The sequence below is a fragment of the Chenopodium album genome, chromosome 26, assembly GCF_948465745.1.
Source record: "Chenopodium album chromosome 26, dcCheAlbu1.1, whole genome shotgun sequence".
Classification (NCBI taxonomy): Eukaryota; Viridiplantae; Streptophyta; class Magnoliopsida; order Caryophyllales; family Amaranthaceae; genus Chenopodium; species Chenopodium album.
In genome coordinates, this window is record NC_137859.1 from 18,663,793 (window position 1) to 18,687,844 (window position 24,052).

The 24,052-nt window shown below is 37.0% G+C and overlaps 1 protein-coding gene and 1 long non-coding RNA gene across 3 annotated transcripts; both read right to left on the reverse strand.

Annotated features, from left to right (window-relative positions):
• Window positions 1-670: 670 nt before the first annotated feature.
• On the reverse strand, window positions 671-2,087 carry LOC145618521 (uncharacterized). The gene is made up of 2 exons (XR_014107936.1): window positions 1,499-2,087; window positions 671-1,266 (listed from the first exon to the last, which is right to left on the reverse strand). It is a non-coding gene; the product is annotated as an uncharacterized LOC145618521 (long non-coding RNA).
• An 822-nt stretch (window positions 2,088-2,909) lies between these two features.
• Window positions 2,910-16,644, reverse strand: LOC145617290 (C-type lectin receptor-like tyrosine-protein kinase At1g52310). Of its 2 annotated transcripts, XM_081671983.1 has the most exons (6): window positions 16,340-16,644; window positions 15,890-16,033; window positions 14,721-15,137; window positions 5,499-5,531; window positions 4,819-5,389; window positions 2,910-3,568 (listed from the first exon to the last, which is right to left on the reverse strand). In XM_081671983.1, exons 2-6 carry the CDS (start codon window positions 16,014-16,016, stop codon window positions 3,028-3,030), a joined length of 1,689 nt encoding a protein of 562 aa, XP_081528109.1. In that variant the 5' UTR covers window positions 16,017-16,033; window positions 16,340-16,644; the 3' UTR covers window positions 2,910-3,027. The 2 variants fall into 2 exon arrangements, with proteins under 2 accessions (XP_081528109.1, XP_081528110.1); XM_081671984.1 differs by lacking the exon at window positions 5,499-5,531 and having other exon boundaries at window positions 16,340-16,637.
• Between the last annotated feature and the right edge of the window lie 7,408 nt (window positions 16,645-24,052).

A 24,052-nucleotide genomic window follows, 5' to 3' on the forward strand; every position in this document is an offset into this window, starting at 1 on the left:
TTACTTTCTAAGATTTATATTTGTCTCATCTAAAATTTTCTACAAATCATTTGTAATACTTGAACATTAAAACCATTTCTTTCTACTTTGATACATGAATGACTTGATATTGACCCAATAATAAGGTAAAACTCAATAATAACTCTAGCTTAAAAATAACCTTATTTGGATATGAATTGGGTCAACTCGATTAAAATCCGACCAAACACATAAAGGAATTGAATTGAAATTGACCAATTAATGAATCAATGGATCAACATTATTTTAATCAAACCGAACCTAACCGAACCGAAATGATCTGAACGGAAATCAATCTGACCCAAAATTAACCCGTTTTGAACCCAATCTGAATCATCCAAACTGAACATGAACCGATCTGGAGTTGACCCTATGATCCAATCCAAATTTGACCTGACCCAACCCTATCCAAATTAAAAGAATAATTTTGACCCGAATAGACTCGACCCAAACTCTATCCAGTTATCCGAATTGACACCTCTACGAGTGCTAGTTCAAGTTTCGATTTACTGAAAACAACTGATCTGAATTAAAATGAATTGAACTGAATAGAGCTGAAATGAATTGTTTATGAGAGAAGGAAATTAAAAACTGAACTAAATTAAACTGAACTGATTGAAACTGAATTGAACTGAACTAAACTCAAATTAAGTTGAACAGAACAGTTCCTTAAGTCTCATTTAAATAATTGTATGTTTACATACTCCTATTACTAGGAAATAATGTAGATTTTATAATGGAAAATTTGTCTAGAAGGCACATATTTGTTTACTGTTTTGTTGGGAAGGACCTTATATGTTTAAAGTAGTCTAAAAAGACCTTATAAGTTGATTTTGTTGTTTGGGGGCCTTGAGGTTGGAATCCGACAATAATTGACTTTTTTCTCCGACGTTGACTTCTGACATGACCTTAAAATATGACCCATTTTTTTTCCACAATTTCCCTCAAATTTCTCCTCTCCAAATAACACAAATCAAAATAAGGGAATTTGAGGGAAACCGTGGAAAAAAAAAAGGGGGTCATTTTTTAGGTCACATGAGAGGTCAACGTTGGAGGAAAAAAAAAATCAATTATTGCCGGATTCCGACCCCAAGGTCCCCTCAAACAACAAAATCAACTTGAGAAGGTTTTCCGTAGAACGGACTCACGTGAGTCCGGTTTATAATGAAGACATTCATCCCCACCAACTGCCACCCAAGTCAGCTCATTCCACCGCCCGCCTTCGCTGCCATTCCCAAATCCTTTAATCTGTGCACCATTAGTAGAGATTGAAGACGGTTAAAATGAAGAGAAAACGAAAATAGGAAGTAAAAACTTACAAGAATATTCATCATATACTTGGTTTTGCCATGAATATCAGCGAAGTTAACGAGAAAATCTCGAGCAAGACCCGTAAAACCAAACCAAATCAAAAGCAATTACACAAAGAGATGGAAAAAAAGAGGAGAGAGAAAATCGAAGAAGAAGGACATGGAAATACCTCGATCTTGTTTATAGTCGACGTCGTTGTTCATTCTTGCGGTTGCAGATTAGAGAGAAAGTGGAGAGTTGCAGAAATGGCGACTTTGAGGAGAGAGAAAGAGGGTAAAGGGAGAGAGATATGCTTGCCAAATATTATGTAATACCCGACTAATATTTGACATTTGCTACCACTAAAAACACATTGTTTCACATTTACTACCGGTTTAAAAAAAAAATTTACTATACTACCACCCAAATCAGAGTTTGTTTAAAATACTTAACACTTAACGGAATCTGTTAGGGTTCCGTTAAGTTTATTCAATTTTTTTTTTTTAAAGGAGCCATTCTCCCCCCGATCGGCGGCCGGCGCTGGCGACCCAAACCTCCTCCCTTTCCTCCACCTACGCAGCCCATCCTCCTCCACTTTCTCCTTCTTGCTGCCCCAACCCCCACCTGAAACTGGAAACCACCACCAGATTCCTCCTACAGCACCGGCTGAAGTTCAAACTTCATGACCTCTCTTCATTGAAGCTGCAATTACATCAAAATCAATACAAAATCTAACTTAAATTAATTCAAGAACTTTTTTTAATGGAGTAGATGCCCCGATGTCGATGAACTAGGAATCGGATTTGATGGCGAAATGTATCGAACTGGACCATCATCATCCTCTTCGTAAGTTAACAACATTTTACATGATAGTGGAAAGCTAGCCGAGTGGAAAACCTCCAAAAACGTCAACCAATTGCGTGGAAATGGTGTGATTTGTGTGGATAAGCACACTGAAAATGCTACTCCGTGATGCTTTGGGTGGGTTGCCGGGAAATTGAAATTGGGGGTGGCCGGAAATTGAGAAGGAATGCCGGTGGGGGCTGCGTAGCCGTAGGGGGGGAGGAGTGGCTGACGAGGAGGGGGTGGCGGTGGGGTGGTTGGAAGGTGGTTGGACGGTGGTTGGATCCCACTAACAGCAATAGCAACGGTATAAGACATGAGGTATTTATTTTTAACAAACTCTGGTTTGCCTGGTACTAAAGTTAAAAAAAAAAAATTAAACCGGTAGCAAATGTGAAGCACAGTGTTTTTAGTGGTAGCAAATGTCAAAATTTCCTATCATGTAATACCTAACAAATATTATCTAATACCTGATAATTTTATCTAATTTCTGACACTTATAATCTAATTTCTAATAATTATTATCTAATATTTGACCATTATTATCTAATACCTGACCAATATTATTTAATTTCTGATACTTATTATCTAATATCTAACCATTATTATCTAATTTCTAACAATTAAATTTTTTTGTATGATTGGATTCACGTGAGTCCATTCTACACAATACTTTTCCTTTCCTATGATTAGGAATGTCAATAAAACTAGTGGTTCATATAAATAATGATGCTGTATTGCAATAGTTTCATAATATCTTGAAAAAAGCAAACATGTTAGTCAGGGACTTTAGCCTTCCGATTAAGAGCAAATCAGTTTAATGCTTCATTGCTAGGATACGTGATGAGGCCAGACATACTCATGATTTATCTAATTTTAAAGTTGAGCTTGCTCTACAACAGGGGCTGATGGAACCAACTGCTGAAGCTGATGAACAACATGAGACATTCGGGGCCTCATTGAAGGTAAGTGTTGAGTGCAAGAATAGACGAGGTCAACTACTTTCTGAATTGCTCCGGCCTCTGGAATCTCAGAGGATGAGCTTGATATGACTGGATCTAGTAAGTCTAGATAGCGGTGGGACTGTACAAGGGTTGTAGCCCACTGGAATATACTCTGCAAACTACCTGAATCATCAGCCTGGGCAAGATGACGCCCGCTCACAATCTCAAGTAGCAAGACTCCAAAGCTATACACGTCACTTTTTGTTGTAAGCTCATTTCTATAGACAAACTCTGGAGCAAGGTACCCATGAGTTCCACCAGCCATTACAGTCCTCTCTTGCACAACTTCCCATGGCACAAACTTTGCGAGTCCAACTCCCATTAGATGTGCTCCAAATTCTTCATCGAGAAGCACATTGCTTGCACGAATGTCTCGATGCACAACTTGAGGCTTGACCTTGTCATGTAAAAATCTATTATTGGAATAAGTAGAACAATCAGTTTCAATAACAAAGCTTTAAAATTCCATAGATTTTTTGCAAGGAAACAAATATAATTTACGCAATTATATCTATTTACATAAGATACGTACTGTGACTTTACAAGGCATGGACACTGTCTAACATCTACGACAAGTCCTAGCCAAAAGATCCCACAAAAGAACAACAACCAGGATACTCAGTAAATGAACGAAACTACCAAATATAATCTAAACAAAAGCCAGCATGATGAACATTCTTTTCCACACAGAAATAACAGCCTAACAAACTAGTGTTGCTTCACTGAATTGCCCCTCCAGTGAATTTAACACAATTTGGCGCCTTTTCCTTGCGTGCATAAGTGGACCAGCAGTGGTGGTTTAGGTGTCATGCATCCAAACATTTTTCTTTTTGTTAAACAAATAATATAACTAATAATTGGTTCATCAAAGATTCAAAGTATAATTATCACTCTCTTAGTTGATAAAGGAACTTAATTCAGCCATGAAAATTAAAAACCAAAGCCACTAAATCATCACAATGAAAATACTCAGAGCAAAAACCCAAAAAGTAAAGAGCCAAAGCATGGATATGTAAGAAAAAAAAAAAAAGAAAGAAAGAAAGAAAGAAACAAAAGAAGAAGAAATAGGCTGCAAGGAGATAGAACAGGACTGTTCATTTTTTTTCTCTATTTTTTATTCTTTTTTTGGGCAGGCTGGTATATGGTAGGTTGGTAGCAACTAGGACTCAAACATATATTACCTACGCTCATATGAGCATTAGTCACCGACAATATAATGACTCATACATTGAGGAGGTACTTTGGAAGGATTTGTGTGCACGTACACCCCAATAATTGTCTCAGGCTATGCTTTTATGCATGTGTTCCCTTTCTCTTTTCTTTTTCCTTTCTTCTAGGTGCTCCCCCCCACCCCCCAAAACAGTGGGGTATCAGTGGGAAGGAGGAAGGTTTAGACTAATCATTGTTTGTCTTGCTGATCTGGTTGTAGGTTACACTTACTGATTACGAAAGCAAAGATGGAGATAACGTTTATACATTGACATGCTTGATCAGTCTACCAGAAGCATTTCCAGATCAATGTAACCTTCTACTGAGGACCAACGTTTTCATAAAGTCTTGCATGACTTTCATATTATGTATTCAATACATATAATAATCAGAAAAGGAGATAATTTATAATTGTATAATGGCATCAAAGCAAGTAAAGTGAATATGAACTTACGCAATTCCTTGGGCAAGGGTTGTGGCAATTTTCATTCGCATAGGCCAGCTTAAGCATCTACCACCTCTTGGAACATGGTGCAGCCACCTATCAAGAGGACCATTCACTATGAATTCATAAACAATATAGCGATGACCATGGTTAAAACAGCAACCTTTCACAGATACCAGACTTGGGTGATGAAGCCGTGCAACTCTCCCAACTTCAGAATAGAACTCTTTTTTCCTTTGGTGATTGGACCTTTTCAATTTCTTAATTGCCACCTTTGAACCATCAGCTAAAATGCCACTATATGTACCTCCTGTCTTGGATTCGCCAGGAAGACGATTTCCCTCACTGAAATTCTTTGAAATAGACTTCAGCTCTTCAATTGTGAAGACCTTCCAGGATGGAGGCGCTAAAGATGATGCTACTAGATTTGATTGCCTACGGGACCTTCTACGCCTTTTACTTCGTCTGTAGACAAGTAACCAAACCACAACAGCTAATGTGGCACAGAGAATCCCACCACTAACAACTGCTAGGATAATTATATACAAGTTTTGGCACTGTCCTCCATAGCATTGGTTTCCTACACAAAAATGATGCATTTATTAGAATTGAATTTCAAAGAACATTCAAGCATTAAATGGCATGCAGTACTTCCCTAATTCACAAGGTACGAGAAATCAAGCACTGACTTTTAAATGGTAAACCATTCTTCATGCTTCTGCCTGATATGAAAAAAGTAATAAAAACAACAAAAACTTCAGAAAAAAAAATATGAGAGGTAGCCTCTGAAATTTCTAGTGAATCTACAAGGATGTATGTATTAAATAAAAATTGTTTATCAATTATCTTAAACAACATAAGGTGCAAAAGCACAGAAATCAGCCTAGAAAAAAGCGCATATAGGCACTCGCCTTTTGTTGGTTTTAAGCCTTGCAGAACTAGGCCTAGTCACGCCTAAACCACAATTTTTAAAACTAAGGTTGGAAGAGGTTGAAAAGACTCCGTAAGGTGCTTGATAAGCAATAGAAAGACTGGCATAAGGAAAAGATTTCACACCACGTTAGATGCCAGAACATCAACACCAATAACCTATTCACCTTGAGGACAAGGTGGAAGTTTGTGTGCTTGGTAAAGTTATGAATTTTCCTAAGGGATAAAGCATTATAGGTAGTGCATTATATATACTCGTAGTATCATGATGAGGAAGATAGTCAGTCAGTCAAAGGGAAATGAGAATCTGATGTTATAAATAAAGGAGAGTAGGCAAAGAAAAAAGCATCAAGCAAGTCATATTAGATTTGTTTAGATCATGGGAATGAATCAGGCCACTTGAATGCTTGATCAATCATCCTAAACTAACTGTATTTCCACTTAATCTTCTTCCTTTAATTTATTATCCAATTATGGATTTCATAAATAACCAAAACAAGACCGATAAACAAAAATTGACATAATAATAGTATTGACACAATAATGCTATATTGGATACATTAGATTTTCCCTCACCCAAATAGGGAGGTAGAAGGAAAAAAGAAAACAGATTTTTTTTTTTTGATCAGAAAGACATAAACTTTTGGCAACTTGTCAAATAAGGTGTAGAAACACGTCAAGAGTTACAAAAGCTATAGAGAGAATATGTGGAAAGTTGAGTTTTATTTGCAGCTGAGTGTGAATCATAGCTGAATAAACATGAAAACGTTGAATCAATCGTGTCCACTATATTATAATTATTTATCAAGAAGAAAAACCACTCCCATTAGTGGAATAGTATTTATTTAAATACTTTCATGTTAAAAAGTCAAAGCAATCATCAATAGATTTAGAAAAAGTAGTACATCCCTTGCTCCTATTTGTTGGTTAATTTTTTGATTTAGGGCAACTTCCTTCTCTTTTTGTTTTGGTTGATTAAAAGTGAGTAAAAACAAAAAACTGTGGGATTTCATTGATTAAAAGTGGGTAAAAACACATGATATAAGGGTTTATTTAATTAAATGTGGGTTAAAAAATAAGACAGTGATGTGAATCAAGCAATAAATTCTTTGGAAGGGTCTAATACCTTTTTAGAAGGTCTAGATAACTTTAATATAGGCTACCCAAACAAGGAAATAAATGCATCATTTATTGTTTTTACTTAGTTTCTTCTAGAATTTGCTTGCAAATTATAACTTTCACTTGAAAGGGTTTTTCTTGGTCTAAGCGCTTAGGATTTATTTTATCATCTAGTTTATAAGTTTCCTTATGTTTCTAGGAGTTTGTTAGATTTTGTAGAAGTCTAGGAACTACAGATAGACTTGAAGCTCAAAGAAAACATATGCCTTATAATATGTTTTTGGAAACGCCAGGATGTCATCTAACTAATGGAAGTGGTTTCACAAGACTCGGAGTTCATTTAGTCAGTCAACGAAGGCTAAAACCAAAACTGCAATTACTGCCAAGTAGGTTGGTTTTGATAGTTTCCTAATCTAAGTAGGTTTAGTATTCCTATTCCACTTAGGTTACTTGGAGGGGCTTGTCCTAGTCCTATTAGGCTTAGAATTAGTTTTTTTGTCTATAAATAGGGGAATTTTGTGGCTTTGTAATACATAACAAGTACACAACATTAAGCATAATAAAAGTTGATTGTTTAGCTTTTGAATAAACGTTATTTGCTAGTTTTCAATTCAAGGAGTTGGTTGAAGATTAGAACATTAAACACTTAGTATCTAGGAGTAGGCTAAGAGTTTAATCTCAAAATAATTAGCATCCAAAAGTGGGTTAATTAATTTGGGAATTCGAATTGTAAGTTAAAGAAGTTATCTTGTGAGGATAAATATCGGTTTGTTTATATTCGATCGTCAAGAAATTCTTCAAGATTGGATTTTTATAACAAAATTGTGGATTATCTAAAAACTTGGCTAAACAAGGGGTTAAGATCCACATCAAACAGTTTGGTTAAAGTTGATTAATAATGAATAAAGTACTCATGAAATTACAAGTTCTAGGTGTTATTGACTTATTGTTACATGTTAACATTTCAAGAATTGACGTCATTCATGACACCCAAAAACCATGTTCTCAAAAATCTACATTCCAAATATTATTCCACAAGGTATTCTCAAACATATGTATCAACATATGCATCTCTACTACACTCATCTTCTTAACATGTCCTTAATTGCGAACATTTTGACCCATGAAATAATACAAGTCTAATTGTCATCCCATAAAATTTTCCTTATAACCTTAAAGGCAATCAGCAATGATCACATATTAACCCATGAGCTACCAAATTAGTTCTATGTGTTACATCCCCATCAATATGCTAGGACTTAGCTAAAACAGAGGATTGAAATAGGGAAGAAACAGAGAAATTAGGCAAGTAACTGATATTTTGTATTGAAGATCAAAGCAATCAGGCAATACAAATGCTCTTTATTCAGAGGAAGAGATTCTCTCCAGGTTCATTCACTCAATAATAATTTGCATAACCTCCTATCCAAGCAACTTACTACCTAAATACAATTAGTCATAACAAACTAACTGATTAGGGAATCAAACTAGGAAAACGAATTACAAAACTGTCCTCAAGGCTAACAAAGTTCTAACAGAAAATCCCAGCTCACTCCTCCAGCTCATTCCTCACTCCTCACTGCTAAATTGGTTCTCCTTCGAGCATAAGTGAATTGTATAGCAGGCCTGCACTTCGTATTGGGCTGATTCCTTGCAATACCCCCTTCCCAAAGATTAACCTTGTCCTCAAGGTGGAAGTGAGGAAATCTGCAGTCCAGCTCAGTAAAATCTTCCCATGTAGCTTCCCAGTCAGGCAACCCCTTCAAAAGAATCAACACCTCAGTAGCAGCTTGAGTGGTTCTCACCCCAAGCACTTTCTCTGGCTCAGTATCAAGCACCAAGTCAGATGTGAGCTGAACAGGTAATGGAGAGGCCTGCTGCCCCACCCCTAAAGCCTTTTTGAGTTGAGAAATATGAAAAACTGGATGGATACGAGCTGTAGCAGGGAGCTCTAATTTGTATGCCACCTCACCAATCCTTTGGATCACAGGGTAGGGTCCATAGTAGCGTGGAGAGAGCTTTTCATTTTTCCTTTTGGCTAATGAATTCCGTCGGTAAGGTCTCAGCTTCACATAAACCAAGTCACCAACCACAAATGAGCCATCCCTCCTACTCTTATTCTCATGCTGCCTCATATAAACCTGAGCCTTCGTGAGGTGAAACTTGAGGTCATCCAAGATAGCATCCCTTTCCATCAATTGTTCCTCCAAAGAAGAAACATTGGTGCTGCCAGGTGAAAAACGCAGCAAGTGGGGTGGATCCCTTCCATAAATAGCTTTGAATGGAGAACATTTAGTAGCAGAGTGAAAGGCCGTATTGTAGCAATACTCAGCCCATGACAGCCAGGTAGCCCAAGTTCTCGGCTGCCCATTTACAAAGCAACGCAAGTACGACTCCACACCCTTATTTACAACCTCGGTTTGACCATCAGGTGATATGAAGTACTCCTCCGCAACTGTGTTCCCTGTAGTCTGAATAATTCTGACCAGAAGATACTCAAAAATACAGAAACTATAGAAGATGGAATGCCATGAAGTCGGACTATCTCTTTGGAGAAGTTTTGAACCACGGTTTGAGCAGTGAACGGGTGTTTTAAGGGAATGAAATGGCCATATTTGGATAGCCTATCAACCACCACGAGTATTGAATCCCACCCCAAGGATTTAGGTAACCCCTCGATGAAGTCCATGGAAATGTCCTCCCAAATTTTGTCCGGAATTGGTAAGGGCTGAAGCAACCCGAGAAGAGAGAGAGTAGAAGATTTGTTTTGTTGGCATACATGACAACGTTTGACATACTCGGTTACATCCTTCCTCATGCCTTCCCAATACCACTCCCCCGACAATCTTTGATATGTCTTTAGATCACCCCCATGACCACCACCAGGGGAGTCGTGATACTCCTTGAGGAAAACAGTGATGAGCTCAGATTGATTAGGTAAAACCACTCTACCTTTATACTTCAGACCCCATTCTCCAAAGTGAACCATTTTGGTGTCTCATCTCCATTCTGCAACTGTGTGATCAGCTTTTGCAAGGTCGGGTCCCTGCTAATGAACCCATGTACAAACTCCCAGGTCAAACCACAGGTAGTGGTTAAGGCAGAAATTTCAGGAGAGTATTGGCGTGATAATGCATCAGCCACTTTGTTGCAAGGCCCGGGTTTGTAGTGTATATCAAAAGTATAACCCATTAGCTTACTTACCCACTTCTGATAAGCGTGCCCCACTTCCCTTTGCTCCAAAAGAAACCTCAAACTTCGTTGATCAGTCCGCACCACAAAATGTCTTCCCAAAAGATAATGACGCCATTTCTCTATGGCAAACACAATCGCCATAAGCTCCTTCTCATAGATGAGCTTCATTCTAGCACGCATTCCCAGTACCTTACTAAAGTAAGCAATAGGATGAGCTCCTTGCAACAGCACAGCCCCTAAGCCATGGTCGGAGGCATCGGTCTCTACAATAAAAGGCTGAGTAAAATCTGGCATAGCCAAGACAGGAGCACGAGTCATAGCTTCTTTCAAGGACTCAAATACCTTGGAGGCCTCCTCAGTCCATCCCCAACAATCTTTACGAAGTTGATCAGTCAAGGGTCGAGCAAGCAAGGCATAATTCTGGATAAACTTCCTATAGTACCCTGTTAAGTGGTACAGGCTAGTCAAGCATTGCTTGGATTTTGGTTGCATCAACCTCCACTCCCTCTGCTGAAATTATATGGCCTAAGTACGCAACTCTAGCCTTCCCAATCTCACATTTCTTTAAATTAGCATACAGTTGATGTGAAGCCAAAGTGGACAGAACTTGCTCCAAATGCCCCTGATGCTCTTCCATAGTTTTGCTGTAAACTAAGATGTCGTCAAAAAAGACCAAGACAAATTTCCGGAGAAAAGGCCTGAACACTTCGTTCATCAAAGACTGGAAAGTAGCAGGAGTGTTGGTTAGGCCGAAAGGCATCACCAAAAACTCGTAATGACCCTCGTGAGTTCGAAAAGCGGTTTTATGAACATCTTCACCTCTAACACGAATCTGGTGGTACCCAGATTTAAGGTCCAGTTTAGTGAACACAGTTGCTCCAAACAATTCATCCAATAATTCATCAATTACGGGGATGGGAAATTTATCAGGAATAGTGTCTTTATTCAAAGCCCGGTAATCTACACAGAAACGCCACGACCCATCCTTTTTTTTAACTAAGAGAACAGGACTAGAAAATGCACTAGTTGAAGGCTGAATGATACCTGCACTGAGCATATCCCTCACCAATTTTTCGATCTCATCCTTCTGATATTGTGGGTATCTGTAAGGGCGCTTACAGGGTTCACTCCACTCTTCAAGGTGATGGAATGGTCTATTTGTCGTTTGGGTGGGAGCCCCTTGAATAACCCCCTGATATTGAGTGAGTAAGGGTCTGAGAGCAGCTGGTGGTAGTATGTCCTCGTCCCCTGCGTTCTCCAAATGATTGAATTCCAACAATAACCCATGACCAGCTTTCTGAATGGTTTTTAACCATTGCTTTCAATATTATACAGGAACGTCCCAACTGAGGATCGCCCCTTAGAACCACCGAGTTGCCACCAGCTTGGAACCGCAATGTCGGAGTCTACCAATTCGACGAAATTGTTCCCAATTTTTCCAGCCACTGAACACCCAAAATAACATCAGAATTTCCGAGGGGAAGAACAAGAAAATCTTCCATGATTGTGAGTCCTTGCAATTCCAACAACACCCCAACACATACATACACCCTCTCCTTGTACAGTCGCCCCTGTTCCAAGAGTAACACCAAAGCTCTTAGATTCTGAAATAGGTAAATTAAGATGATTCGCCGCCTTCGTTGAAATGAAATTATGGGTTGCCCCGGGATCCACCATAACTACCACCTTCCCTCCATTAATCACCCCCTCCATGCGCATGGTTTTTGGGCTAGTGATACCCATAACCGAGCAAAGCGAAACTCCATGTTGGTCCTTGGGTTGCAATTCGGGTGGTGGTGTGATTGGGTCTATTTCCGCCGCAGCAAGCTCTCCAGATCCCCCGTCATCCTCCTCTTCTTCGTCCCCCACCGTGAGCAGGACGCCTCAGCTCTCGCCGGCGGCAACGATGATTGAGATGCCACTTCTCATCACAACAGAAACACAGTCCTTGCTCTTGCTCTCTCTTCTGCTGAACCTCCCTCTCCGTCAGCCGCCTTATCTCTCCTTATCTCTCCGGTGGTTTTAGTGAATTGATAGGTGAGTCGATTCTGGGAATTTTGGTTAGTGGAGGATAGGTTTAAGTTTGTGTTTTGGGTTGGATTTGTGTTTTGGTTCGGGTGGTGTGGGTTATGTGTTTGTGGGTTGGATCGGTAAGTCGGGTATGGGGCTCTCCAACTGGGTAGGTTGTTTGTGGGCTTGGGCTTTGGGCTGGGCTTCAACTTCTCTTCGATTGGCATGGATAGCTCCATCGCCCGATCCAAGGTGACTGGATCTAGGATCCGGACCTCGACTCGAATATCCTCCCTTAACCCATTTATATATTGACCCTTTGCGATCTCTTGAGGCACTCCCTCAATCGGAGCCAAGAGCTCAATAAATCGGCGTCTATAATCGGCCACCGTGCCGGTTTGCTGGTGGGCGAGCCATTGCTCGTGGAGAGTGCCGGTGGCGGTGGTGCGAAAACGGCGAAGAATAAGCTTCTTCAAGTCCTCCCACGCGAGTAAGGGGTGACGCCGATGCTCCCACTGGTACCACAGTAGAACGTCGCCGTTGAGAGCCACCACCGCTGCCTCTAGTTGATCGTCGGCGGAAAGCCGATAAAAATGAAAAAACCGCTCGGCTCGAAGAATCCACCCATCTGGGTTCGATCCATCAAAAAGAGGCAGGTCAAGCTTTCGCAACTTCCAGTTAGCCTGACCACCTTCATTGTAATCCAACCATGGTTGCGATCCAGTGAAGGGGTTATCCCACACATACGGTGGTCCAATACCCACAGAAGGGCGGTTCTCCGATCTATTCTTATCTCCACCCGCAGCTAATTGAGCAGAGAAGTCTGCTCTAAAAGCTTCCAGAGCGTCGGTCGGTAATTTCCTGAGCCACACAACTAGTAACGCCGGCGATCTCCTGCTCCAGTAAATCCAAGCGCTGTACGTGAGTCAGACGGGCCATTGTCTTCTCCGGCGAGAAACGTGACTGCTCTGATTACCAAATAGGGAAGAAACAGAGAAATTAGGCAAGTAACTGATATTTTGTATTGAAGATCAAAGCAATCAGGCAATACAAATGCTCTTCATTCGAGAGGAAGAGATTCTCTCCAGGTTCATTCACTCAATAATAATTTGCATAACCTCCTATCCAAGCAACTTACTACCTAAATACAATTAGTCATAACAAACTAACTGATTAGGGAATCAAACTAGGAAAACGAATTACAAAACTGCCCTCAAGGCTAACAAACTTCTAACAGAAAATCCCAGCTCACTCCTCCAGCTCATTCCTCACTGCTAAATTGGTTCTCCTTCGAGCATAAGTGAATTGTATAGCAGGCCTGGACTTCATATTGGGCTGATTCCTTGCACAATATCTCCATTTTTTTTGTAAAATCGGTACGAGGTGATCAAATTGTTCACTAGTAGCTAAAACTCAATGTACTCTTCATACTCCTACTTAGCCAAAACCCTCAAGATTCTAAATTATGTCTCCATCATTCCAACTCAACGTTAATCCCAAGCTCTAGCCTCATCCACCAATTTGATATCAAACAAAATTAACACACAGCATGGTGTCTCATCTTAGATATACCTTGTAACTTTATCCAAAAAGCTACAAAGAATTAGGGTTGATCATTTGATCTTCATTGTAAACTAATCATTATAACAAACCCTTGATATCATATCCTTAACTATACTTAGGTGGTATTCCTTTCTTCGTCATTTTCCCACCGAAGCCCTTCTCTTAGACTCTCAGTACCTAGTCATATATCTTCTCTAAAGTCTTAGCAATCCATTCTAAAAAAAAATAGCAAGAGAATAGAATGGAGTTTAGGAATATGAAATCAATTTTGAAATGATAATTAAAAAATTGGTTTTAATATGTACTTTCCATGCTCATACACTTCAGTTTTGGTTTTTAATTTATAACTATGGTACAAGTGTCCCTTGAAATTTATATCTTATAAGGCTAGGTGGCAAAGAAATACACATGGCCTCACTAGTTTCCTTTCAACTGAAATCCTTTTTCAATTGCTTTTGACAAAAATAGAACTACCCAGGCTTTCCACATGGTACAATTCCTTTCCTTGTAAAGGCATTTCTACCAATATGACTAGCTCCTCATTATCACCTATTACTCTCATATTTCCTTGGAATGAAAATTAGTTATCAGCAGCCAAAACAAATGACTAATTTTTTCTGCATGTTCTCTTAAGCAGATAGAATAAACTCTTACACATTTTCTGGCATATGGTGCCTTTTTCATATAAAACCTACATGCTTGTTTTAGTCATGTTCATGGAGTTTGGGGATTCTGGATAGAATGTACAACTGAGATGAAGTTATGTGGCGCTTTCATTTGTTTGTTGCATCTGGTTACACCATGATGTAAGCACTTTTGGCAGTCGCACAGAGTTTTTTTTATAGTTTGAAATAGTGAGTTGCATTGGTGTGACTGATTTTCATTACAATAAGATGGCATGTAATATTTGTTGTCTATTATGAAAACACTACAAATTATGCAGTAAACATTTTTAAAGACTGTGTAGCATTTGTCTATTTGAAGGTAACTAATTATCCTATATACCCTTTTACCAATGCAATTCCTGAAGCAAGGCGCCAAGGCCAACACAGGACAAGACAAGAGAAAATTGACAAGACAGAGTCAAGCCATACCTGTATCAACTGTGCAAATAAAAGCATGAGAATGGTTACATCCTACAGCTTTAATGGGCACGGTCCCAGAGGACAACAAAGAACATGAATCACTTCCATTATTGCAGGACAAGTTGCCACAATTTGATCCATGCTGCACCTTGGGTAAAAAGGAGTCATTATGCAGAGATTTATGATCAGACCACATCCAACTGTGCCCAGAAGTAGATTGTCCTCGTCCTCCAATCCAGCAACCATCAACATTAATTCTACACAGGTCTTGAACAAATTTCAACTCTTTAAGCGATGACACAGATGCTAAGTGTCCTCTATGGTCCTTACAATAGGCCTCTGACTCATCCCAAGACTTTAAGTCTGATATGCACTTGAAGCATTTAGTCTTGTTTTCATTGACAATCCAATCAGACAGGCAATGCCCTACATGCACATTATAGAAAAAAGATACTAGTAACATCAGATATCAATACCAACAACTTTAAGCAAACAGTAACAACAAAAATGATAACCCACAATTTATTTAGAAAAAAAAATAATAATAATAATAACAAAAACAAGTGGGTAGATAGAAAGAGAACGAAAAGTCACACCAGCATTACTTATCATTCTCTCACAAATTATTACGGAGAACTAAGTAATCAATCTTGGACTCACATTACAAATTGAGAGAAGGATATCACATAAAACTTTGGTACCTCAATTGATGTTTTCATACACTTGGTATCTCATTTAAAGTAATCATGATTTTGTCATACATGTACATATGTCGCATTTGACTCAAAATTTAATGCATATGCAATCGTAAAGGCATATCTCAACATATGCTGATATGCAATTTGTAGATTGTATCTTTTTGGCCGAAGAGAGAGTTGAATTTGCGTAAGCTTTTATGTTGTACTTAAAAAAAAAAAAAAAAAAAAAAAAAAAAACATGAGTGCCACATCATTTTTCTTGCATATAGTAGTTTAAAACCCTGGACTTCCTAGAAGCACAAGAGAAGTTCCCCTGCCAAAATCTAACTTCTCTTGCATAATCATACTATCCTACCATAAGCAAATATCACATTTCCTCTAATATCCGAAATAAGGGTTAGAAAGAGAACTCAGAATCTAACTCTTGAACTCACAACTCAATAAGTATTCATTTATAATATGCAAGCATATATTTTGTACCTGCTTTATGTGAAGCAAGTAATTTCCGGTGATGTCGATGCCGGGCCCATCCCTGATCACCGGAAGGAGGGGCAGCCGCCCGAGGCCCGGGGAGATTAGGTTCATTTTCATGGTTTTGTTCTGACATCAATGGATAGTTTACACCTGCACATTAACAACCAAAGTTGACTCAATTGTCAAAGTAAGCTCCAAAAATTTGGTTAAATTCATCAAAGAACATGAATAGCAAAGTTCAAGCAACGAGATCGCTCATTATAATCTTTCATAATTTTAGAATTTAGAATATATGGTAGTTCAATAATTCACCAAAGAACCCTAAATTGACTATACTGACATTTAAATTAACAATTGACTAGAGTGTAAAATTGATTCCAAGATTATAAATAATAGTAGTAATATTAATAATCTTAACTGAGAAAATACTAAGTGAGAAAAGGAGAGAAAGCTCACGAGTTGTTTCAATGGAGAATTCAGAGTACGAATTAGCGGAGGAGATGAGAGAGGAGAGAGGGGAGTGGTGCAGCTAGGCAGCTTAAAGGTGAAAACTGAAACAATCTAAACGGGTAAAAAGAAATATAGTTGAGGAATATTAAATGACAATCAATTTTGTCAAAAATAACCAAAAGGATTTTTTGATTTTACTACCTCTAAAACAAGTGTATTTCACTTTTGCTACCTGAGAAAACTTTTATTTTATTTACTACCCATCAAATCCTTTTTTAAAAAAAATTTCGCTACCAGTTAACGGAATCTGTTAGGTTTTCGTTAAGTTTTTTTTTTTTAAAAAAATAATAATAATTTTAAAATTTAAAAATTTAAAAAAAAACCAAACCCTCCCGTTAACCACCCCCCTCCCCGGCGCCGGCGACCCTATCCCTCTCCCTTTCCCCCTCGAACGCAGCCCAGCCATTCCCTTTTCCCCTTCGTTCTTGCTGCCCCGACCCCAATCGGAAAACAAGAACTTTGACTTCACACAGATTACGGCTTCTAAGGGGAAAAAGGACTTCGACTTCACCGGAAAATGAGGATGCGGCTTCGTCGGCGAAGGTAACGGTCTCGGGACTAGTGATTATCTTCTATTTTTGGGTCGATTTTGGGGGAAATCGGATTTTATGCTGCGATGGTGTGGGAAGGGAGGGGGCTGCGGTGGTGGGGTAAAGAAGGGGGCTGGATTCGCCTGTGCCGGCCGCCGTTAGGGGGAGGGGGTTGTGTGGCTAATGGGACTAAGGAGTGGCTACGGGTAGGCTGGCTAGGTGGCTACGGGGTGGGTGGCTTGGTTGCTGGGCTGGGCTAGGCTGGCTGGGTGGCTACGGGTGGGTGGCTTGGTTGCTGAGCTAGCTAGATGGCTACGGGTGGGTGGCTTGATTGCTTGGCTTTAAAAATATATAATTTTTTTTATTTTGGTGGCTGACGGGGAGGCATTTAGGGTGGCTAGGGAGGTAGTGGTGGTCAGAAGGTGGTAATGAGGGTGGTTGGATCTCTCTAACGGAATTATAAACTGAAAACGTTAACTGGTAGCAAAAGTTAAAAAAAAAGGGCATATGTTAGGTAGTTAAATAAAATAAAAGTTTTCATAGGTAGCAAAAATGAAATTGATGTGTTTGACAAGTAGCAAAAGTCAAAAAATCCTAACCAAAATCCACCGTTTTGACATTTTTTAGATGAAAAATGCAAATGATTTAAAATTTTGGACGTGTTCATTTTAAATAATACAATCTTTGGATTATTTCTTAATATTACTACCTTTTTATTTTAAATAAGATTAAAAAAAATTAAAAAAAAAAAAAAAAAACTTCTAACCTGTTAAACTGGTTGCTCAGTACACATGTCATCATGCAGTTGGTTTCAATATTAACTTTTTAAAGAAAATAATAGAGGTGATCATGGATGGGCCCCGCCGAAGCTAAAAAATTATGCCCACTTTTCGGGCCGGGTTGGCCCAAGCCAAGCTTTGGGCCGAAATTTTTGTGCACAACCCGTCCAAAATGGTCGGGCTGTGCGGGCTTTTAGGGCCATTTTTGGGCCGGGCCTAAAAAATCAACTAAAAATGCCTTAAATACATTCCCAAACCCGCCTAAAAAAAAAATTCGAGGAAAAAATATGCCCAAAACTCACCCAAAATCGGGTCGGGCCGGGCAGGGCTAACTTTGATCACCTATTGAAACTAATAATTAAAGATTTTAATTAATTTTTTTATTAAAACAACTAATTAACTTCAATTAAGTCATTAATTGTGATTGTTTTCTAATAAATCTATACCCTTTCTATAAATATGCGGAGTTTGCTACTGTAGCTTAGGAACAGTAGCGTTTGGAACTGTAGCTTAGGAACAGTGGATTGCCATTTCTTCCCTTGTCACGTGCTTCTTCCTCCTTTTCTTACGTGCTTCTTCCTTCTTTTTTTTTTTTGTTTTTTTATTTCTGTCTTCTTCTTCTATTCTCTCTCTCTCTATATTACTTTATCTTTGATGTCCTTCTCTATTGTTTGTATTATTTTTATCGTTTTTGTTGTTCTTTTTTTCCCGTGTTTTGGGTTGCTTTTATATTAGTAAATGTTGATCAATTAATTATTATGGGATAAATATATTTCGTGTTTTAAAATTGTGGGTGTAATTAAATTATTGTGTGTTCTTTTATTGTGGGTGTATTTAATTATGGTTGTTTTTTTTGGTGTGTGTTAATTAGAGAGTCAGTGATTAATTTTATGTATTTTTTTTTTGGTTTGTTAATTAGAGAGTCATCAATGATTTTTTTTAAAGTTTTGTAATGAGTAACGCTGAATTTCTAGATTTTCTTTTAATTAATGTCATTATTTTAATGTTGGGAGTAATTATTTTTTTATTTTAATTAATGTCGTTATTTTAATGTTGGGAATAATTATTTTTGGTGTATGAATTAAATTTTGTAATTATTTTGCATTAGTAAGAGTTATTGATTTTGTTTTTAGCTGTAAATTATATTTGGATATTACACGTGTGATGTGGATAGAAGTGATGATCAGTATTGATTTTGCATGTGTGTATGATTTTGGTTTATTAAAATATTCCTTAGATTTGACAAATTAGGAGGTGTTGATAAAGTAGCTTTGGTGGGTTGTACTTTATGTTGCTTGTGGTTTTAGGTTAACTTAAAGTACATACTTGCATGAGTCTTGTTATATATATACTACAATCAAGACATTTCAGCAGTTTAGATTTTGATAGAGCTCTTTGTTTGCATGAACCGTAAGAGGTATCATTTTTGGGTTTTTCTGATTTTCTTTTTTTTGGTGAATTTTCCAGTTGTGTTGTGTTTTTTGTTAATTTCCTTTCGATTGCTTTGTGGTTTTACTAGGTTTGTTCATCTTTTGGAAGTCATTATAGTGATTATTGCTGTGGTTAAAGTACTTCTTTTGGTAAGTTTTTGTGCTATGTATATTGTGATTCTTTCTATTGTCTGTGTGGTTTAAATTTTGGCTTCATTGGTTATTGCATTAGATGTATTTATTTGTGCCTGTAGTTTTAGTAATAGTGATCAAATGTAAGAAATAGTAGTGGCTTTTATACTCTCATATTATTTTCAGTAGATTTGTTTGGTTTAAGATAAGATACAGCTTTGATGGTGAGATGATAGTGATTGAGTTTTTCTGTTAAATGTGGCTTTCCATATATTGTCTCTTCCTATTCCATTGTTTAGGTTGTTTTAATTTCCTTTGCTTTGACTCTTACCAGTGTAGCTATTTGATTATCCCTAATGATCAATTATTGCCCAGCCTGCACTATCAGTTTGTTTTGCCAGTTCACTCTTAGCTTTAGATTGTTGTTTTGAATCAGAATTATTCCAAGGATTAAATGTAAGTGCTTTAAGACTTATTTTTGGATTTATTCTTGTTCAAAAGAACTGTATAAAGTTATGAGTAAAGGAGCAAAACAAAATGTTAGTGTTGGCTAGATGATAAATGCTCTTTAGGGGAAATTATTTGGGTGCGCTGGTGTGAATGGAAATAAAGGAGATTCGAATAATGCGGATTGTGGAGCAGTGATTGAATACCATTGGGAAGTCCTGTAATATGAAGAGTGAAAGAAAGTCTTTGAAAAGAACAATGAATAGATTATCTTGGTTGAATATCACCAATAATGGCTTCTTTCAAGTTTTAAAAATGCAATGCATGTGATTCTTAAAAAACTTTAGGTGGCATGTAAGTGTTTAGATTTAAAGCTTCACATGTGGTTTCTATTCTTTGTCTCTTGCTGCTCCATTATTCAGGTTGTTCCAATTTCCTTGTTGTTTTTGACTTTTACCAATCTAGCTATTTGATTATCCCTATTGAGCAATTGTTGTGCAGCTAACAGTGACAAACTCTTTTGCCATTTAATTTAGAGCTTTAGACTCTTCTTTGATTTAGAGCTTTAGACTCTTCTTTGAATTGAGAAATACTCCAAGGATTAGTAATCAGATGTTTTAAACTTCATCCTTGAAGTAATCTTGTTCAAAAGAACTGTGCAAAGTTTTGAGTAAAGGAGCAAAAGAGGTTGTTAGTGTTGGCTAGGGGATAAATGCTCTATATGGAAAATTAATGAGGTGGGTTGGTGCAAGTGAGAATAAATGGAAATTTGAATAGAGTGAGTTATGGAGTAGGGGTTGATTAGCATTGGGAAATCCTATCATAATATAACAAATAAAATAGATTGAGTAGGGGAAATATTGAGAAATACACTATAGCAATGTTAAGCTGCAAGTTAGCCAGTTATCTATCTAAATCAATCTTTTGATGTTTCAGATTGATATTAGAATGTTGTTCCTAGCATGATGGCTTCTTCCAGGTTTAAAAAATGCAATGCATTTGATTCTTAAGAAATTATGACTTTTATCAGTGATACTATTTGATTATCATTGTTGATCAATTATTGTTTACCTAACAGTGGCAAACTTTTTTGCCGATTCACTCTAAGCTTTACACTGTTCTCTGGAATCAGAATTATTCAAAGGATTAGTAATCATTTGTTTGAACTTTATCCTTGGAGTACCTTTTTTTCGAAAGAACTTTGTACAATTTTGAGTAAAGGAGCAAAAGGGATTGTCACGGTTGGCTAGAGGATTTGTGGTCTTTAGGGAAAATTATGTAGGTGGGCTGGTGCGGGTGGAAATAGAAGAGGATTTGAATAAGTTGAGTTATGGAGTAGGGATTGATTGACATTGGAAAATTCTGAAATATGATAACTTGATCACAGCTTTGGAAATAAGTTCTTTGAATCAGAACCTTTTCCTAAGATGTTTTTTTGGCCTTTTGTCATCTGAACTTTCAAATGGCTAAATTGGAATAGTATATTGATATTAAAAGTCATGGTTGGCTAGAGGATTGGTGATCTTTAGGGAAAATTACATAGGTGGACTGGTGTAGGTGGAAATAGACGGGGGGGATTGATTAGCATTGGTAAATCTTAAAATATGATAACTTGATCACAGTTTTGGAAACAGGTTCTTTGAATCAGAACCTTTTCTTGAGAGTATATTTGGGTTTTTGTCATCTAAACTTCCAAATAGCTAAATTGAAATAGTATATTAATATTAAAAGTCATGCACTGCTTTCTTTGTAACTTAGATTACATGTACATGTTTGAGTTGTAAACTGAAATATAGTAGCTTCATTTTATCTATTACTTTTAGATTATGTATGGTTCTGGTTATTACTGAAGTTACTACTGACTTTTGTTGTAATGTGTGTATATGTTTTTATCATGAATATTGTTTATATTCATAAGGTCAGTTTGTTAAATTGTAGAAATGTGGTACTTTCAGGTTATGGCCTCTTCATCTTCATCACGCGAAAAAATTTCTATCCCTTTCCAGCCACTATTGGTTCAGATCACTGATTGTCTTGACTTTCTTAGGCCTACTTATTCTGTTGATGATCCAGTTAAGTGTAGTTCATGTGTGTGTATAAGAACTGAGGGAGAGCGTGGTATTTTTTGGTTTAATGGAGAAGCAGTTACCGTTGAGGAATCTAAAGAAAATGCAGCTCAGAAAGCAGTGTCCTTTTTAATTAAGAAATATGGTGTGTTTGTGTTGGTGATTTATCAATGGATAGTATGCGAATGTATGACTTGTGTGGGAAGTTGTATAGGCTAAAACGCAAATCTTTAGAATGTCGTAATGGAACAAATAGCTGTAGTAAGAAGATTGTAGGTGATGTTCTACCTGTTGCACTTGATTTTGTAGCCTTTCTTCCTAAAGTCATTAGGCAAACTGGTGTTCTTATAACTGGTTTAGAAACAGTGTATTCAGAAGGGCAGGGTTATGTATCTTGGCTTATAGTCACTTTTGCTTATGTCATAAGTAGGATGGAGTGTATATTCAGTGAATTGTGGGTGGATAGCAATAATGAGTCTGTACAAATGGTTACTAAGAAAACTATGTATTATATTATGCAGCTATATAATTTGGATATTGTGGAAGCAAACTATGGATGTGCAAGTTTTAGAGGAGTTTTATGTTCTCTAGAGAGGGAAAGTTGTTAGCAGTAGAAGAGCGAAAGAAAGGGCATAAAGATAATGCACAACTGTTGCCTTTCTTAGCTGCTGAAAGTCCATCTACTCTATCTAAGGATAATTCTGAAGATGGTGTAATTGTTCCTGTTCCAAGTACTCCTGCTCTTTTAAATTCAAAAAGGCTATCAGAGACTTCGGGTGTACCCAAGTTTGAAACTAACATTTCCTCTGTAGCAGCAAAAAGAATTAAATTTGTATAGGTGTAGAATTTTAGTTAGCAAAATACATTATGTCTAATGTAGTTGTATATCAACTATCTTATGTTATGTATCTTTGTGGATTAAAGCTTTGTAATATGTAGTTAAGGATGTTTAATTATATACCAATTTTCATGATGTATCATACATTATGTTTACATCTATATGGTTGTATGAAACACTTTTGAATATGAATATATATATATATATACATATGTATATATATATACATATGTATATATATATACATATGTATATATATATACATATGTATATATATATACATATGTATATATATATACATGTATATATGTATATATGTTATATGTATATATATACATGTATATATGTATATATGTATATATATACATATACATATGTATATATATACATATAGACATGTATATATATACATGTATATATGTATATATATACATATATATATACATATATATATATACATATATGATTATTCTAAATATATGTCAAACAATTTCAATTTCGTTGTTATTTAGATAATATAATATAATTTTGGTGCTATTGTTATAGCTACAATGATTTATTTATTAGACCCTTATTTATGGTACTATTGTTTTGATTAATAGTTCAATATGTGATATTATGAATAAGTTTTAATATGATATTCATGTCAAGGTCTTTATCAAATACAGGTAGACGTTGGCATGTAATAGCAGCCATGTCGCAGTCAAATATTATCAGGTGCTTACTATATGCAGTTTGTTTTTAAGTTGCCTATTTCAATTGATTGCTTATGCATTGTGTATATTTATTTAGATTTGTTTCATTAAGTGTTTACGATGATAGTACATGAACAAACAGGGCTAGTAGATTGCGCAGGCAAAGTGATGTTCAAGAAGCAGCAAATCCCAATTGTTGAATAAGAGTATTGAAAAGAGTTAAAAATTTAATATTTCCTACATACTATTAATTGCCAAATAGACTGAAATACTAAAGATATTATTATTATCAATCCAGCTACGACAGTACTTGATTCTGGAACTGAATTGCTAAATACTGAAAATAATACTTTGAGAGATGAGATTAACATGGCAATTGAATCAAAGGTTACTACTTACAATGATAGAGTAACTAGGCTTACAACACGAGTAAGCAGACGAAGCAGGATAATTCAGATGGGGTCTCAATCGCAATTTGTGAGGTATTTATAGTATGATGTAGTGACAAGTTAACGTAGAGTTTCTTCTCTTGAACAATAATCAAATTAGAGTGTTTATAATGACAGTGCACAATCCAATAGGACTGGAAGATTGCGTAGGCAGATTGCTGCTCAAGAGGCAGTGAATTGTAATGATAGAATAATAGAATTGAAGATTGTTAACTATTGTTGTTATTTCCTACATACTATTAATTGCTAAATAAACTGAAATACTAAAGATACAGTTATGGATGCAGCTATGA